This window comes from Pelophylax lessonae (assembly GCF_965119305.1).
Source record: "Pelophylax lessonae genome assembly, chromosome: 10".
NCBI classification, from domain to species: Eukaryota; Metazoa; Chordata; class Amphibia; order Anura; family Ranidae; genus Pelophylax; species Pelophylax lessonae.
Genome location: NC_138777.1, coordinates 205,758,055 through 205,775,287, shown reverse-complemented (window position 1 = coordinate 205,775,287; position 17,233 = coordinate 205,758,055). Strand labels below are relative to the sequence as shown.

Here is a 17,233-nt window from a genome sequence, read left to right as displayed (position 1 = left end):
AGCCTGTGTACCCATTGGTCAGATTTCCTCCACAGTCCAATATGCCCCCCTATTTGACTAGTGTGGAACACTCCCTAGACCAGATTAATCACCCACTGAGCACCATGAGCAGACCTAACTCACAGATCCTGCTCTCTGGTAGGCAGAAAGCAATATAGATTTGCCTGCTGCTCCTCTGATAGGCAGACAGAGCCAAAAACGATACTCTCTCACTAGCACCTACCTAGGAGGGTGCTGCAGTAACTATAAATTTGTGTAATGTATGGCACGCTTTAAGACAATCTAAGATACTATTGTCCAAATAAACAATAAAATAGACCTTGCCCTTGAATCTCTCTAGGTGGGTTACCAGTCTGTCTCTTGGGGCAAATATCCTTTATAAAGCCCTGACCCTCACACCTTCCACATCCCTCCATACTTTCCTCTCTAACCTGCTTTGTCCTTACAGGAGATGCCGACATTGGGTCAAGTCCTTGCTGTTGCTCAGACCATCTACAAACTGTGCAACCAGGCCAAAGCCAACAAGAAGCAATGTTGTCGCCTAGAAAATAGAGTCAAAATGTTGCTGCTGCCTCTTATGACTCTGGACAAGCAGCCAGATAAGTCTGCGGCTCTGCAGACAGTGGTGGAAGAACTGGACATCATGCTGCAGAATGCCAGGGATTGGGTCATTAAATATTCTCACCGCTCCTGGTGGACACAGGTACTCAGGGCCAAAAGCATTAAGGAAGAGTTTGACCTGATCAACGACCGCCTGGGGGATTCTGCCACTCATATCGCCCTCCTTTTGGATGCTGAACAGAGGGACATGCTTGCCCAACAGAGGGAAATACTTGCCCAACAAAGGGAAATGATTGTCCAACAGGTAGACATGTTATCTCAGTTCTTTGCAGAGAACACCAGGAAGAAGGAGAACCAGGAAGATCTAGAGGAAGATCTGAAGGAGCTTCACACTTATCTCAACAGTGAGTTTTGTTTTTCAGATACTGGATAACGGGGCATAACCACAATGCCTTAACTATAGCCAGTGTAGACTCTAGCATGATATGTAGAAAACATTTTCATTTATTGACGCACAAATGCTTATATGTTCTATTATAATGTTGCTCTGTGAACCACCACAGGGCCACAATATAATAAAGTATATGATAAAGTAAATCCCAAGTATTTATGATATAAGGAATGTATTTTAGGTTCTCTACAGGTGTGTATCAGATTATTCTGTAAAAACCTTTTGTTTGCTGCAAAATGGCATTGGGAGAGACCACGTCATATTGATTGTCATAATTACTTTTCTGTCCTCCACCTCTGCTGTCCTCCTCCACCTCATCATATCTCTTTAATGGCCTCCAATCAGCCTGGGGATTAAGTTAAAGTCTCCATGCTTTGCCTAAAAAATACACTATGGCCAGATGTATACAGACCCCTTCCCCCCCCCCCCAAAAAAAGCCCCCCCCCCCCCAAAAAAAAGTTAAGCAGTTCAGGTGTCTTCAGTGGAGGGTGCTGTTAATGCTACATCATAGACTCCGTAGGCCAGGGTCTCCAAACTGCCAGATGTGGCTCTTTGCTTGCTTTTATTCAGCCCTAGGGAGAGCGACTAATTTCGCTGAAACATAGCACTGTTTCTCCCACTGACCCCAGAGGTGGGGGGCACTGTTCCTCCCACTGACCTCAGAGGTGGGGGACACTGTTCCTCCCCCTGACCATCAAGCCTATGGTATGGTTTACTCCCACCACCCAGAGTCCGGCCCCCCCTAAAGTTTGAGGGGCAGTAAACTGGCCCTTTGTTTCAAAAGTTTGGAGACTCCTGCTCTAGACAATTGTGCTCTTCCAACCTTCTGGTAACAGTTTGGGGAAGATTCTTTTCTGTTCCAGTATGACTGTATACCTGTGTATAAAGCCAGCTCCATAAAGACATAGTTTGACCAGTTTGTGGAGGAAATTGAGTGTCGTGCACAGAGCCCTGACCTCAACCCTACTGAATACCTTTTGGGATGAAAGGGAGCCCAGGTCTTCTCCTCCAACATCAGTACTTAACCTCATAAATGGGCATAACTTTCCACAGACCCCAAACAAAATCTTTTGGAAAGTCTTCCCAGAAGAGAGGAGGATAGTACAGTCTCACAAAAGAGGGGGCAATTCTATTTAAATGTCCATGGGGAGACAATTCCATATGTTCATGACTTTCCAATAAGTTGTCCAACAAGCTCCAGTTACGATGGTCAGGTGTCCAAAGCCTTTTGACCATATAGTTAATTTCATGACTCCTTCCCTGACAGGTATAGGTGGAGATTGGTAGTTGAACAGCTAACTCCAGTGAAGTAAAATAAAAAAGGCTGTTCCTTTTTAGAATGGGATTTACCCTAATCTTGGTGAATGGGGTGAAGCTCTGCTGGCTTATCCAATATTGTGCAAGTAATAATAATGTGATACTGTAGTTGGGTTTTCTTTTTTTTTTTTTTTTTCTTGCACTTAATTGTGTGAAAATTCCTATGCAAAGTGAACAGCCTCGTTGCACTTAGTAAGTTAACCCCTTTTTGTCTCTATTTTTGTTTAATGCAGGTACTGCAAAGGAGGAGGAGTTAGGAATTGTGGCACTAAGAAATGCAATGGGGAAGTCAAGAATCAGGGCACTAATAAAACCATCTTTGGTTTGGGAGGATAACACAAGTGACCAGTTGTGGGAGGGAGAGACAAGTGAATTGAGCGCTAAGCTGTCTAAAATTAGTATCGCATGTAAGTATTAAGAGCGCCATCATAGAGACACAGACAATGTTTGGAAAACTCACAAGTCCAGAAATTCCTGATGTAGCGGAGGAAATGTTTCTTATTGTCTACTAAGAAAATGTTCATTATTACCTCTGTTTTAATTTCCAAAGGAAAAAGCATGTGAAGCAGCAATACTGTATCCTCAACCCAACATTCAAGACTTGTATATAAAATGCAAAGTGGATGTTCACCTTATAGAGGAGATAAAGAGTGCCAAGTACTCCTAATGCACTGTTGTGGCATGATTGGTAAAGGAGGTCTTGTACAGAAAATATTGAAGCTTGTAGGTCAATGGCTATGAGCTGAACACACCTGGGTTTCATAAGCATGACTATAGTTTGGGTGCTGAAGCCAAACCACATGAATGGGAACTAAATGAAGAAAACAGTTCTGGCCATTTTCTGGGCTAATAGGCAAGAGAGTGCCAAAAAAATGGCATGAGGGTTGAACGCTGCCATGGGTAATATCCCACATTGCTGGATGTCTCATGGGAGACCACTTCCCTGTATATATGAGCTGTCATTCAGTGGGAGCGAAGTGACAGGTCCAGACATGCGTCAGAAAGCAACCTTTTCTTTTCTGGATATCAAGCATTGTGATTAAGTTGGATCTACGTCACTGGATGACGTGATTGGTGGTGGATGTACATCGTGGTACTTTTTTACCCCAGCTGGTGGTAGTTGTGTTTATTGGAGATATATATATATATATATATATATATATATATATATATATATATATATATATATATATGTATGGTTTTCCAGGCATTGGGCCTGATATGGGTCTGCCATTGTTACCGGTTCCACCTTCAGCCCATTTAAGCTGAATACCCAAGTGTGAGAGTTGAGACAGTGACCATTCCGGGATATTTTGGTTTGTTTTATTTATTTGAAAATGGGGATGGGAGAAGGGAATGAGTGGGATACTCCTCTGGCTCAACTAGGAACAACTGGGACACTTTGCAGAAAAATGCCTGTTAGCGCTGTCTTGACGCCAGCTGGATGCCGACCAACGCTTACTGGCGCTTGAAAAATGCTTTATTACTGAACTGTGCTAGAACTGGACTTGTAACCCTCTGGTTAACTCAAAAGATCCTGGACTGTATTGAGACTTAACTCTTGACACTCTGTTAAGCTCAAAAGTCCTGTGAACAGCTTCCTCCAGCCCTTCACTGACTGAGGTAGCTACTTGTAACTGCTTGTGCTGCTGCAACTCTCAACACTGTACACTTAACTCTTCAGGGCCCAAACACTGGCGCCCCCTTTACACTTTCAGGGTCCTCTCACTAGGCACCCCCTCTGATACTTCAGGGTCCTCTCACTAGGCACCCCCTTTTACCGCTACCTAGCTCCTGGATCCCTTGAACCTTCACCGGAGCGGTCCCCTCTCAGCTATGCAGACCCCCAGAGGCAGTTGCAGCACTCACAAACTTGGAATGCTTTCCTGAAACTGGGCCCCCTCAACTCCACTGGTCCTCGGCACACTGGATCCTCTCTGCAGCTCAGCTCTCTCTGTACCCTCAGGCAAGCCGCCCGAGACAACCGATCTTTCTGACAGGCGGAGAGACAGCCGTATTCTCCCTCCTGGGACACTGCTTCCTGCCAAAGACGCTGCGTCATGCGCTTCCCTCAACTGTTGCCCACTCCCAGAATGCTGTGCGGCAGAATCTGCCTTCCTGGGGTAGATACAAGCCTGAATGTGCCACTGATTAGGTTTCCTCCACTGCCCAATGAGAACCCTTTCATGAGGAGACTCCTCCCTCAATGGCAACACCTGGGAGACATGACGGCCCAGCTGAAAATCGGGGCCCTGCTGTTAGGCAGTCAAAGCCCACTATACTATCGCCTAGCACAGTGGTTCTCAAATCCGGTCCTCGGGACCCACTAACAGGCCAGATTTTAAGTATTACCTTGGGGGATGCAGACTAGAATACTGCAATCACTGAGAAGCAAATGAGATCACCTGTGATGTAATTTAGTTATCTTGCAAACCTGGCCTGTTGGTGGGTCCCGAGGACCGGATTTGAGAACCACTGGCCTAGCACCTACCTTGTATGGCGCTATATACTGTGTGTGTGTGTATGTATGTGTGTGTGTGTGTGTATGTATGTATGTATGTATGTATGTATATATGTGTGTGTGTGTGTGTGTGTGTGTGTGTGTGTGTGTGTGTGTGTGTGTGTATATATATATATATATATATATATATATATATATATATATATATATATATATATATATATATATATATATATATATATATATATATATATATATATATATATATAATTATAATTATTTTTGCATGGGGTCCCACTTAAGTTTCATACTTGATCTGAAAGGCCTAATATGAGTTAAAGGGGGAAACCTTGTTCTTTGTAAAGTGGTGAAGCTGTTAAATTACCATGACAGCCAAGCCTTCAGAAGGCAGTGTGAAGAATGGCAGGTTACAAATTCACTCACGACTGAGTTCTGTTTTTTTAGTTGAGTGTAGAAAAAATGTGGGGAAAAAAACGATTTAGGGTGATTCTTGTAGACCATTTACTTTGCAAAGTGTAATTCTTCGCTTTCTATCGCTAGGTCATCGACCCACCTGGAACATCACAGAAATCCTGGTGACCGATCTGGAGCGAGGAGACCTATTGCTGGAGCGACCCACCCATTACCTGTACTGGGGAGAGCTCCAAAACAACCCTGTGGCCATCAAAGTGTTCAAGGATCAGAATGTGCAGAGTGAAGAGTAAGTTCCTGGGAACACACAGACCGGTCCTCTTCTATCTCATGGGAGGCAGAACGTGACAATGTCTTTGTTTTCCAGATTCATTCGGAGAACATTTCAGACTGAGAGTCAAATGATGAAGAGATTTGAGTGTTTGAATATTTTACGACTCTATGGTATCTGTATTGATAATTCAGGTGAGGACAGTTACATAAATTCTCTCCATGTCCCTGGTCTCTGTTCTGTCCTTTCTGATCCGGACTCTCTTCAGCTCTATTCTGGTATCCCACCTCTGCTTCTACCTTTTTGAAGATCTGTCCTGGTCTCTTGTCTTCTCTTCTCATTCTCTTCCTCTCTCCTCCCTTCTGTAGCTGTTTTGGTCTCCTGTCTCTGTTCCCACCCCCCCCCCCTCTTGTCATTGCTGTAGCCCTCTATTCTGGTCTCCTGTCTCTGTCCCCCCCCCCCCCTCTTCTCATCGCTGTAGCCCCTTATTCTGGTCTCCTTTCTCTGCTCTCATTGAAATCCTTTCTTCTCCTCTTTAGATTTCTATTCTGGTCTCCTGTCTGTTTCATCCTCATCCCCTCTCCTCCTGTGACTTAGGTCCAGAAACCTGCTACTCTCTGGTGATGGAGTTTTGTGAGAAAGGGACACTACGGGAACTGCTCCAGACTGAACGGAACTTGCCTTGGGATCAGAGAATTTCAATGGCTCTAGATGCTGCCAGAGGGCTGTACAGGTGAGACCTCTCAATTTCAGCCCATAATTGGAGGCATTGAATTATCTGACAAAGCTGGTTTAGCTTGGAGATGGTCAGTCTGCTAGAGACAGGTGACTGGATTTATAAAGTGTTTGACACCAGCAATGTTGTAATTTGTTGTTGAAAAAATTTCCAGTGAAATATTGACCCACGATATAGGGAATGTGAACATTGCTTACCTTAGAACACTTTTACTAAATGAAGCCCAAAACTTCTAATTACAGGTTACATCAGACTGAAGAAAAGGCCATCTTTTATGGAAATCTGAGCAGTTCCAAGTATTTGGTGGATGGGATGTACTGTGTGAAGGTACCAGATATATCCCCAAGAGCACACCCCAAAGACCTTTCAAACATGAGGGTGTACTGATTATCATGTGGACCGTTCAGAGGTCTTGGCCAACAGGCATTCTTACCATATGTTGCATTGTGACAGTACTAGAAGTCCTAGTCTGTAGCTGCAGAATTGATGGGTTCCATGATGTGGTTGGAGTCTGCTGAGATGGTTTTTCATTTTTCATTGCCCATGTTTTCTAAAGTATGAATTCTGAGTACTGGTGTTGTCTGTCCAGGTGTGCAAAGTGTAGAATGTGTATAAAGTAGACCTAGTGCACTCAGGGAGCAAGGTTTTAAGACAATCAGGACACAAGTCTGCAACTGGACGAGCTTCATCATAATGATATGGATGAGATCCACCGTGTCACTGAGGATGAGCTGCATCATGATGGCGGGAATGGGCTCCAAAGATGCTGCTATGACTGAGCCCTTAGGAAGTCCAACCTTGATGTCTACTAGTTTTTCTTGTTCTGCCATTATCAAGTAGTCTCCTTTCCTTTGCTACATTCTCCATAAGTTAGACCCCCTTAAAGTAGTAGAGAACATACATTATAAACACTATCTAATCCAGTTATAACTATGCATGCACCATAACTGATTTTGCTTAGTTTCAGAAATGATCTTTCTTTACAAGTGTAGTGCTACTACCCCCGTAAGAGCCGCTGGTGTTTTTTACCCAGGTCTTCCCCAGTAGATTCTCAGTCAGGTGCACACACATTTCCATTCATTGTCTCCAATGACCAGTCTAGGGGTTTTGTTTTTGAAAAGTTTAGATAGGGAAGGGATTTTAGTGGGAAACTCCATGAAATAGAACTATTAACAAATGGACAAATGGGGACATCTAACTGATCTCTCGGCTAAGCTCTGGTGAAGTCCTTGCTGAAAGCAGATGGTAGGCTTCTCCTTGGCAGTAGCACTATATGGTAAGTACACTATATTGTCAAAAGTATTGCGATGCCTGCCCTTACATGCACATGAACTTTAATGGCATCCCAGTCTTAGTCTGTAGGGATCAATATTGAGTTGGCCCACCCTTTGCAGCTATAACAGCTTTAACTCTTCTGGGAAGGCTGGTCACAAGGATTAGGAGTGTCTCTATGGGAATGTTTGACCATTCTTCCAGAAGCGCATTTGTGAGGTCAGGCACCGATGTTGGACAAGAAGGCCTGGCTATCAGTGTCTGCTCTAATTCATCCCAAAGGTGTTCTGTTGGGTTGAGGTCAGGACTTGTGTTGTGCAGGCCAGTCAAGTTCTTCCACCCCAAACTCGCTCGTCCATGACTTTATAGACTTTGCTTTGTGCACTGGTCCAAATCATTTGGTGGAAGGGGGATGATGTGGGGTTGTTTTTTCAGGGGTTGGGCTCGGCCCTTAGTTCCAGTGAAGGGAATTCTTAAAGTATAACTAAAGGCAATTTTTTTTTCTAGTTTTAGATAGAGTGGAGATGGATTAGAACACCTGTCAGTTTTTATTGCTGTCTATGCCCCTAGGAGATTCATCCTCTGTTTGTCCTGTTTACCATTATTACTGAAAATATAAGAAAATCCCTAATTTTGGGTTGGCCCCAGAAAAGTAATAGAGGGGTAATCTTCCAATGGGGATACCAGTTCTGGTGATCTGGGGGTCCCCAAGCAGTTCCCTTAATTTGCAGGGATTTCCTCACTTGGCTATGGGACAGGAAGTGAAGAGAAATCACTACAATGGGACACAGATGGCGAAAAAATAAAAATCTGATTGACTGACTGGTTTTATAACCTTCCCTTACTCTATCCAAAATGAGAAAAAAAAAAGTTTTGCCTATAGTTCTACTTTAAGGCATCAGCATGCCAAGACATTTTGGACAATTTCATGCTCCCAACTTTGTGGGAACAGTTTGGGTATGGCCCCTTTCTATTCCAAAATGACTGTGCACCAGTGCACAGAAGTAGTAGTAGTCTGTACTCCTAAAATGTCCAGGGACAGCTGGTAGCCTACTTCCAAGCAACACCTCATACTAGTGATACCAGATTTTAACTAGAGTGCCCCTTCATCCAGCTCTTTGTAGAACCAGGGTCACTCTCACTAACTTCAGGTCACCCACCTGAGACCATGTGGCAGCAAGTGCCTGAGAGAGCAGACTCCACGGCTGGAACTTTCCTCTCCAGGAAAGACTTTGTGCTCAGTGTGTCCAAAGAATAAATATCCTCTCCCTGCAATTGGCTGGAGTGGCATTAATATTCATGCTTTGTTCTGCATAGTGTCCACCTGTTCACCCAAAGCCTTCCTAGGTTACTTGGATATGGAGGCCAGAGGCAGACCCAAGCAGCAGGTGAGCAGGCTATACTAATCAGCCACTGCTCTGTTAAGCAGAGAGCTAAGTACATTTCCCTATCAATTCTCCTGTTAAGCAGGAAAACAAAAACTACTGTATATTACTCTAATCCTAGGAGGGTGCTACACAAGGTTGGAAAGTTTTAATTTGACCATGCATCTCTTCTTTCCCCAATCATCTTCCAGGACAGCTCATGAGAGGGAAGCACCTCCTCCAACAGGAACAGGAAACCCATCACCAATATACTTTAAAAGTCAGTCCCTCTGCTGAACTGGTCCGTTTTTGTTTCCTCTGGACAGGGGAGACGCATCACCTGGAACCTGGATGAGGGAGGACTATGTTCTCTGGCTTTCTTTTTGTTCCACCCACAACTTTACCTACCTGGCTACACTGGAAGCAGATAGTATGATTTTCTGCCAGATGACCATCCAAGACCACCCCCTCGGACAGGAAAGTGGTAGCTTGGTTCCCTTTCTCCTTCTGTACCTGGTGAAGGCCATGACTGGAAGTGGCATACCCCCTTGACAGGAACCGGTAGAGGCAGTGTGGGTTCCCAGCCAGATGTCTGGGTGCATGCACTGTCTGCACCATAGGACATTTTTTGGCAGGTGCTCCCTCAGTAGCTATGTTAGGTTGTGGCCTGTCTGTGTTCCCATGTGACCGTATGATGCACGGGCAGTAATCCTGGTAGGGGGAGAAGTCATTTTCAGGCGTCGGAGGCTCTGGTTCCAAGCCTCTTTTTCAGTGCAGGGGTAGGGGGAAGGGCTAGCTGGTGCCTTTTTTAAATAGCGTTTCCTTCAAGCATGGGCTGTCAGGAAGCTACAGATGGAGGAGCTAATACTGCATCTTGGATTCAATACAGACTATAGCTCAGGCGGATACAGGCACCCTTGGAACCAGCAGGACACAGGTAAGATGGAGGGTGTTGTACCTACGCACTTTCGCTTGTGTTTGCTCCTAGGTGTTCACCTAGCCTGTAATTTGTCACCTTGGGTCCCTTTTAGTTGGGGTTAATGTGACAGGGCACTGTTGGGATCTCAATATTTACCAGGGAAGATGATGAACCTGACTAGTGCCAAGATCCCTTTACTCTTGTGCTGTGGGCTGTAGGGGATCCTCAGAAGGTGGCTCGGATGGGGGATTTACTGGCCCCACTACTCCTCCTCCGCTGGATTCATGTAGTGGGTCCAGCAAAACGTCATCTTCCTCTACTTTAAGGGGAGAGAATGATGATTTTTGAGTATAGTTGCTAAATTCCCTGGCAGTAAGGGAACACAGTAGATTAAATCTTAAGGGGTTATTGCATTAATTAGCTATAATTGTTTCTATTATCTGTTACCTGGGTGTGGCTGCCTCACTGGTGTTTGGTTTACCTCTCCACTAGTGATGGGCCGAACACTCCCTGGTTTGGTTCGCACCAGAACATCTCGAACAGGGGAAAAGTTATAGAGTTTAACATTTAAACACTATAAAGTCTATGGGACATGAACATGAAAAATCAAAGTCCTCATTTTAAAGGCCTATATGTAAGTTATTGCCATAAAGTGTATGGGGGACCGAGTACTGCCCGAGTACGATCGTTTTGAAAGGAGCAGTGATTTTAATGCTGCTTAAAGTGAAAAAATAAGGAATGAAAAATTCCTTTAAATATCGTGCCTGGGAGTCCTCTTAATGTGCCTGCAAAGTGGCGCATCTGTACGATGTATGTAGCCGGTTGCAGCAATACTGACATTTATAAAAAGGAAAAATGTAATTTAAACTTGCTCGCAGCTATAATGGTATTGTCGGCTCCTGGCAATACAGATAAAATATTTTTTTTAAATGGCGTTGGTTCTGGTATGGATTTTAAAAAAAGCCCCACAGCATAGTTTTAATTTTTCTTTTACAATTTTTTATTTTAAATTCAGCTCTCCACAGGGAAGCCTTAACCTATTGACTGTGCACTCGGCGGGCAAACATCCTGCTAAGTCCCGCTAAGGTGTTACCTGAATGGGCGATGTTTAGGCCAAACTTATGCTCGGCCCAAACCGTTCATCCATTCCTAGTGGTGCCTGAACACTGTAACCCCTCACAGTTACTCTTGCCGGGCGCAGGAACAGGCCCTGCTGTTAAAAATTAGAAACATTAAAATTACATGCACCTGTGATACAGGTGCAGAAAAATTGTGCCTTGGGTGTTGGTGGTGCCGTAAACCAAAAACATTGTTAGAAGCTAGCCAATTTAAGGTTCAGGAATAGGATAGGCAGTCTTCAAGGGATCCCTGATCCCTAGCAAATTCAATCAGTTAAATCAGCATCAGGGGCTTTATAGCTGCTGTTGATCCAGGAATGATTCATTTTTATAAATGTCAGCCGGTCAACAGTCTGTGGACAGATGCACTCTTTTTTATTGGTCACAAAACTTCCAGCAGCACTGAATGTCCATTCGGAAAGCAGGACAGGCAAGTAGCTTGATTGCATATTCAGCAAGTTCTGGCCAGTGGTCCATCTTCAAAACCCAGTAACCCAGTGGATGCTTAGTTGGAAAGGTCTCCAAGTCTGCTCTTGGCCCTAGATAATCCTGCACCATATGCTGCAGAAGCTGCCGATGGTTGCTTAAACCTAACAACCCTGGGCGCTGAGGACTAAAGAATTGTTTAAAGGCATCGGTCAGCCAGCCGCTTTCTCCACCGCTCCTCCTCAAACACGTTGTCCAGGAAATTGTAACCTCTCAGGGTCTGGAAAGTTGTTACACAAATTTTTCTTCAAGACGTCCTCAAGATGTTTCATCCTCTGCGAAGGCAGGATGAGCTCTGCAATTTTACCCTTGTAACGTGGATCAAGAAGGGTTGCCAACCAGTAATGATTCCTCTCCTTGATACCACGAATCCTTGGGTCCTTCCGCAGGCTTTGCAGCATCAGGGAGCCCATGCGGCATAAGTTTGAGAAGGCATGAGATTCTGAGTCCTCTGGGTCACGAAGGATGACATTTTCAGGAGCAACCTCTCCCCAGCCACGTACAGCTCCGGGGGTTTCTGGGGAATGAAAACCATTCCTCCTCCTCCTCCTCCTCCTCCTCCTCATTAGAAAGGAAGTCATCGTCTGAAAGGAAGTAATCGTCCCTCCTCCTCCTCAAGGGGGCCTTGTGAAGAAAGCCCTAGTCCTTGTCCTCCCTGAAGAAAGGAAGTCCTCGTCATCGTTCTCCTACTCCTCCTCCGCATAAAGGGGGTCTTGTGAAGAAATTAAGTCCTCCTCCTGCTGTTCTGCCTCAAATGCCCTGGCCCTGATTCCACGAAGTGTGTGCTCCAGCAGTAGGACTAGAAGGACAGTGTCACTGATTCATGCATTGTCGCAGCTCACCATCCTTGTGGCCTCCTTAAATGGTGACAGGACAGTGTATGTATCCTTTATCAATGGCCTCTGGCAGTGAAAAGAAGCCAAGCTCCCGAACCAGTCCTTGTGCCATACTCGCACAGGTACTCCTTGATGGCCCTCTGCTGCGTGTGCAGCTGCTGCAGAATTGCCAATGTTGAGTTCCACCTGGTTGGAATGTCACAAATGAAGTGGTTGGTGGGCAGGTTGAATTCCTATTGAATGTCAGCCAGGCGAGCATTGGCATTGTAGGACCGCCAGAAATGGCCACAGACTTTTCTAGCCTGCCTCAGGATATCTTGTAAGCCCTGGTACTTGTTCAAGAAACGCTGAACCACCAAATTCAGAACCTGTGCCAAGCATGGAACATGTGTCAAGTGTCCCTGGCGGAGAGAAGGTTTGTGCCATTGTCGCATACAAGCATTCCTGGCTCAAGCTGCCATGGCATCAACCACCTCTGAGCCTGCCCCTGCAGAGCTGACAATCTTTGGCTCGGTGTGGCTCCTGTCCCCTAGATAGACCAACTGAAGCACTGCATGACATCGTTTGGCCTGACGGCTTGCGTAGCCCCTTGAACGCGTAGGGAGCACTGCTGGTTCAGAGGACAATTCAGCAGAAGAGGCTGGAAGTAAAAAGTAGAGCAGTGGGTGGAGCAGAGAGATGTGGCAGAATCACCACCGATGTTTTGGAGGCTTAGTGGCGGAACAAGCTCCAGCATGGAACCCTGTCCTGCATTCTTCACAGCTGCCAGCAGAGTTACCCAGTGCGCATGAAGGAATTATAACTTCCCTGACCATGCCTGCTTGCCCATGAGTCAGCAGTAATGGGAACCTTCCTGCTGACTGCTCTGTCCTGTCCAACGAGGCCACAACATTGCCTTCCATATGATGGTACAGAGCTGGAATGGCCTTACGTGAAAAGAAATTTTGTTTTTGGATACTTCCACTGGGGTACAGCACATTCTGAAAATTCACGAAAAGGGGGCAGAGTCTACCAGATGAAAAGGCAGCAGTTGTTACATAGTTACATAGTAGGTGAGGTTGAATAAAGACAATAGTCCATCCAGTTCAACCTGTGTAGGTGTGTGTGACTGTAATCCTCTAACATAGCCCTTAATGTCCTGATCCTTGAGATGTAAGTCTAAGAGTCTTTTGAAAGTCACCATACTACCCGAAGAAACCACCTCTTGTGGTAGACAATTCCACAATCTTGTAGCCCTAACAGTAAAGAACCCTCCTCGTTGCCTGAGGTTAAAATGCTTCTCCTCTAATCGCATTGTATGTCCTCGAGTCCTCATGCAATTCCTTCGAATGAACAGCTTTTTTTCTAAGCTGAGATCCCCATTAAGATATTTATAAATTGCTATCATGTCCCCTCTCAGACGTCTCCTTCTCCAGGGAAAATAAATCGAGCGATTGCAGCCGCTCTTCATAGTTAAGGTCCTCCAACCCCCTAATCAGTTTAGTTGCCCTTCTCTGGACTCTCTCCAGCTCCAACACATCCCTCCTGAGGACTGACAGAATACTCCATATGCGGTCGGACCAGAGTTTTATTATAAAGTGGAAGGATTGTAGTCTCATCTCTGGAATACATCCCTTTCTTTATGCATGCTAATATTCTGTTGGCTTTGGAAGCTGCCGCTTGACATTGCATGCTGTTGCCTAATCTATCATCAACCAAGACTCCCAGATCTTTCTCCATTTTTGATTCCCCCAAGGGTTCCCCTCCTAACGTGTATTGTGTTTTTATGTTTTTAGTCCCCAAGTGCAAAACCTTACACTTCTCCACGTTAAACCTCATTTGCCATGTCGTTGCCCACTCCGTAATTTTGTCCAGGTCATTCTGTAGGATATCTGCTTCATGCTGTGCAGTTATTGCCCTGGCCAATTTTGTGTCATCTGCAAAAACTGATAACGAACTACTGATCCCGTCCTCAATGCTGTTTATGAATAAATTGAACAAGGTTGGTCCCAGGACTGAGCCCTGGGGCACCCCGCTTACTACCTCAGACCAGTCTGAGTATGCGCTGTTTATTACCACCCTTTGGACATGGCATTTTAGCCAGTTCTGTATCCAAGAGCAAACCCTGCTGTCGATACCTGCAGATCTTATTTTATAAATTAAGCGCTTGTGGGGAACTGTATCAAACGCCTTAGCAAAATCCAAGTACACCACATCCACTGGTCTGCCCCTATCTAGCTCACAGCTCACCTCCTCGTAGAATGCTAAGAGATTGGTTTGACAAGAACGCCCATTTGTAAACCCGTGCTGGTTACTGCTGATGATGTTGTTGTCTTTAGCATATTCTACGATATAGTCCCTTATCATCCCCTCCAAAAGTTTACATATTATTGATGTCAAACTGACAGGCCTATAATTTCCCGGGATATGCCTCTGGCCCTTTTGAATATCGGAATCACCTTAGCCTTCCTCCAATCCCCTGGTACATCTCCTGTCCTAATACTGTCAGCAAAGATCAGGAACAGTGGTCTAGATATAACCTTACTGAGTTCCTTGAGTACTCTCGAATGTACACCATCCGGACCTGGTGATTTGTTTGTGTTAAGTTTATCCAGTCTTTCCCTGATTTCACCCTCTGTTAGCCATAGTGGCAAGTCCTGTGTATTACTACTAACCATACAGTCATGGTCAGTGTGCCCCTCCTTTTCCTGCGTAACGAGAAAAAAGCATTCAGCACGGTTGCTTTTTCAGTGTCCTCTGTAACCATCCTCCCATCATTGTTAATTATTTGTGCAATATGCTCTGCCTTAGTTTTTTTGCTGTTGATATATTTAAAGAATTTCTTTGGGTTTTTTTTACTATCCTCCGCTATTTGTCTCTCAAAGTTGATTTTAGCCATCTTGATTTCGTGTTTACTTTTCTTATTTGCCTCCTTGTATTGCTTGAAAGCCGATACTGTGCCCTCTGATTTATATTTCTTGAAGGCCAATTTTTTTCCCCTAATAAGTTTTTTAACGCTACGGTTTAGCTAGCCAGGTTTGGCTTTGTCTCTTCTAAATTTATTTCCCATAGGAATGCACTGCAAGATGCATTTGCTTAATATGTTCCTAAAGCATTCCCATTTTTCCTCTGTGGTCAGTGATCCCAGGGTTTGGTCCCAGTTTACCCTTTCCATCAAGGAGTATAATTTTGGAAAGTTTGCCCTTCTGAAGTTTAGGGTTCTTATGTTCCCCACTTGCCTTGTTATATTGTTATTTATACTAAATGTGATCGCTAGAGCCCAGGTTGTCCTGGACTCCTACCTCTGAGATTATGTCTGGGTCATTAGTGATCAATAGATCCAGGACTGCGTTTTCTCTGGTAGGGGAATCCACCAACTGTGACATGTAGTTGTCCTGTAAGGTTTCCGTGAATAGACAGGCCTTCTGTGAGTGTGCAGTCCCCTCTTCTGTGAGTGTGCAGTCCCCTCTTCCCAGTCAATGTCGGGATAATTGAAGTCCCCCAATATGATGACTGATCCCAGTTTTGCCACTTTACCCATTAGTGCTAAAAATTCCAGCTCTACCTCCTCCCCTTGGTTAGGTGGCCTATAGCAAACCCCCACAACTACTTTTCCCTTTTCTTCTTCCCTATTGAGTTCAACCCACACAGATTCTAAATCCATGCTCATCCCGTCCGTAATGTCACTCCTTTCTATCTTTACCTTTATATTGTTCTTGACATAGAGACATACCCCTCCCCCTCTTTTTCCTACCCTGTCCTTCCGGTACACCGAATAACCTTGGATATTGGCCAGCCAGTCATGTGAGGGGTCGAACCAAGTCTCTGTTATTCCCACAAGGTCTATGTCATCCTCGTGTACTAACATTTCCAACTCATCCATTTTAATAGCTAGGCTCCTGGCATTAGCATATACCCCTCTTAGTTTTACGGAGGGTAAGTAGTTGTAGTGCTTGCAATTTGGCCAAGCTAGCATTTAGACGCTGAGCATGTGGATGGCTGGGACAGTTTTTTTATTAATTTTTTTTTTTTTTTTTAAGGTTTTGCAACCGACTAAAATACGACTAAAACTAAAATGGGATTTTAGTCAAAAGGCTATTACTAAAACTAGATTGATGTCAAAATTACACTGCTTACATCATTATGCACCCCTCTCCTTACCTGATACTGCTGCCGGGAAGAAGCTGGGGCCCAGCTGGGAAGCAGAAAGTGCAGGGTTTGGAGGAGGACCAGAGGAGGGCTGGAGACTCCTGAATACTGAGACTGGGGAGGCAGAGATGAGGGGTGCTGCAGCTGCACAGAGAGGTACAGGATCTGTAGGAGGAGTTCTGTCCTTCCTCCACTCTGCTGCCAACTTCTGAGACAGAGTGGGGCAGAGACAACCCTAACTGCATCTGCACGAATATGCACAGGATCTGGAGGAGGATTTCTGTCCTCTCTGCTGCTGAATGTTGAGACAAGGTGAGGGTGGAGACGAGGGGAGTGCTGCAGCTGTAGGAGAGGTGCGAGGGCCACATGAAATGGCCTGGGGGACTGCATTCGGCCCGCGGCCTTGTGTTTGACACGTGCTGTAGAGGTACTCCAAAGGTTGAATGTTTCTATGGCTAATCTGTTGCAGCTAAGGTAGCAGAAGAGGATTCTGCCTTCCATGGGGCAGCAGCAGGGGTCTCCAGTAGTGTCAGCAGTAGGTATTAAACTCTTTTTACCACAATATTAACCTCTGTTTATGTATGCTGATATATTGCAAAGGTATAATACATTTATGTAATGTCTCCCACTACATGTCAGCACTTGGTTTGGTCTGGGGTTGCAGCCAGTTACACCTAAGCCCTTGTCAGGATATGTGTTGTACTCATGTACTTCTGATGTCCATCCCATTCCACAGTGTTCACTATCTAGCTAAGTAATGTCTTATACAGTTTAACACTTGTTTTGCAGGGTTCTGCAGCCAATTAGTGTTTTAACACTAGGACCGACAGGCCATGCGTGGTTTCTGTGCTCTTTTGGTGTTCTCAATCCTAGACCACTGT

General features: G+C 45.0%; 1 protein-coding gene across 1 annotated transcript in view; it reads left to right on the top strand.

Moving 5' to 3' along the window:
• Positions 1-451: 451 nt before the first annotated feature.
• LOC309566027 (mixed lineage kinase domain-like protein) overlaps positions 452-17,233 on the top strand; it is a gene marked incomplete at its 5' end in the record, with an annotated part of 37,402 nt that continues 20,620 nt past the window's right edge. The window contains 6 exons of the mRNA XM_082271046.1: positions 452-965; positions 2,563-2,736; positions 5,352-5,511; positions 5,590-5,687; positions 6,091-6,226; positions 6,472-6,556. Of these exons, the coding sequence (XP_082127172.1) occupies positions 452-965; positions 2,563-2,736; positions 5,352-5,511; positions 5,590-5,687; positions 6,091-6,226; positions 6,472-6,556 (1,167 nt within the window). The remainder of the gene's footprint in view (positions 966-2,562; positions 2,737-5,351; positions 5,512-5,589; positions 5,688-6,090; positions 6,227-6,471; positions 6,557-17,233) is intronic.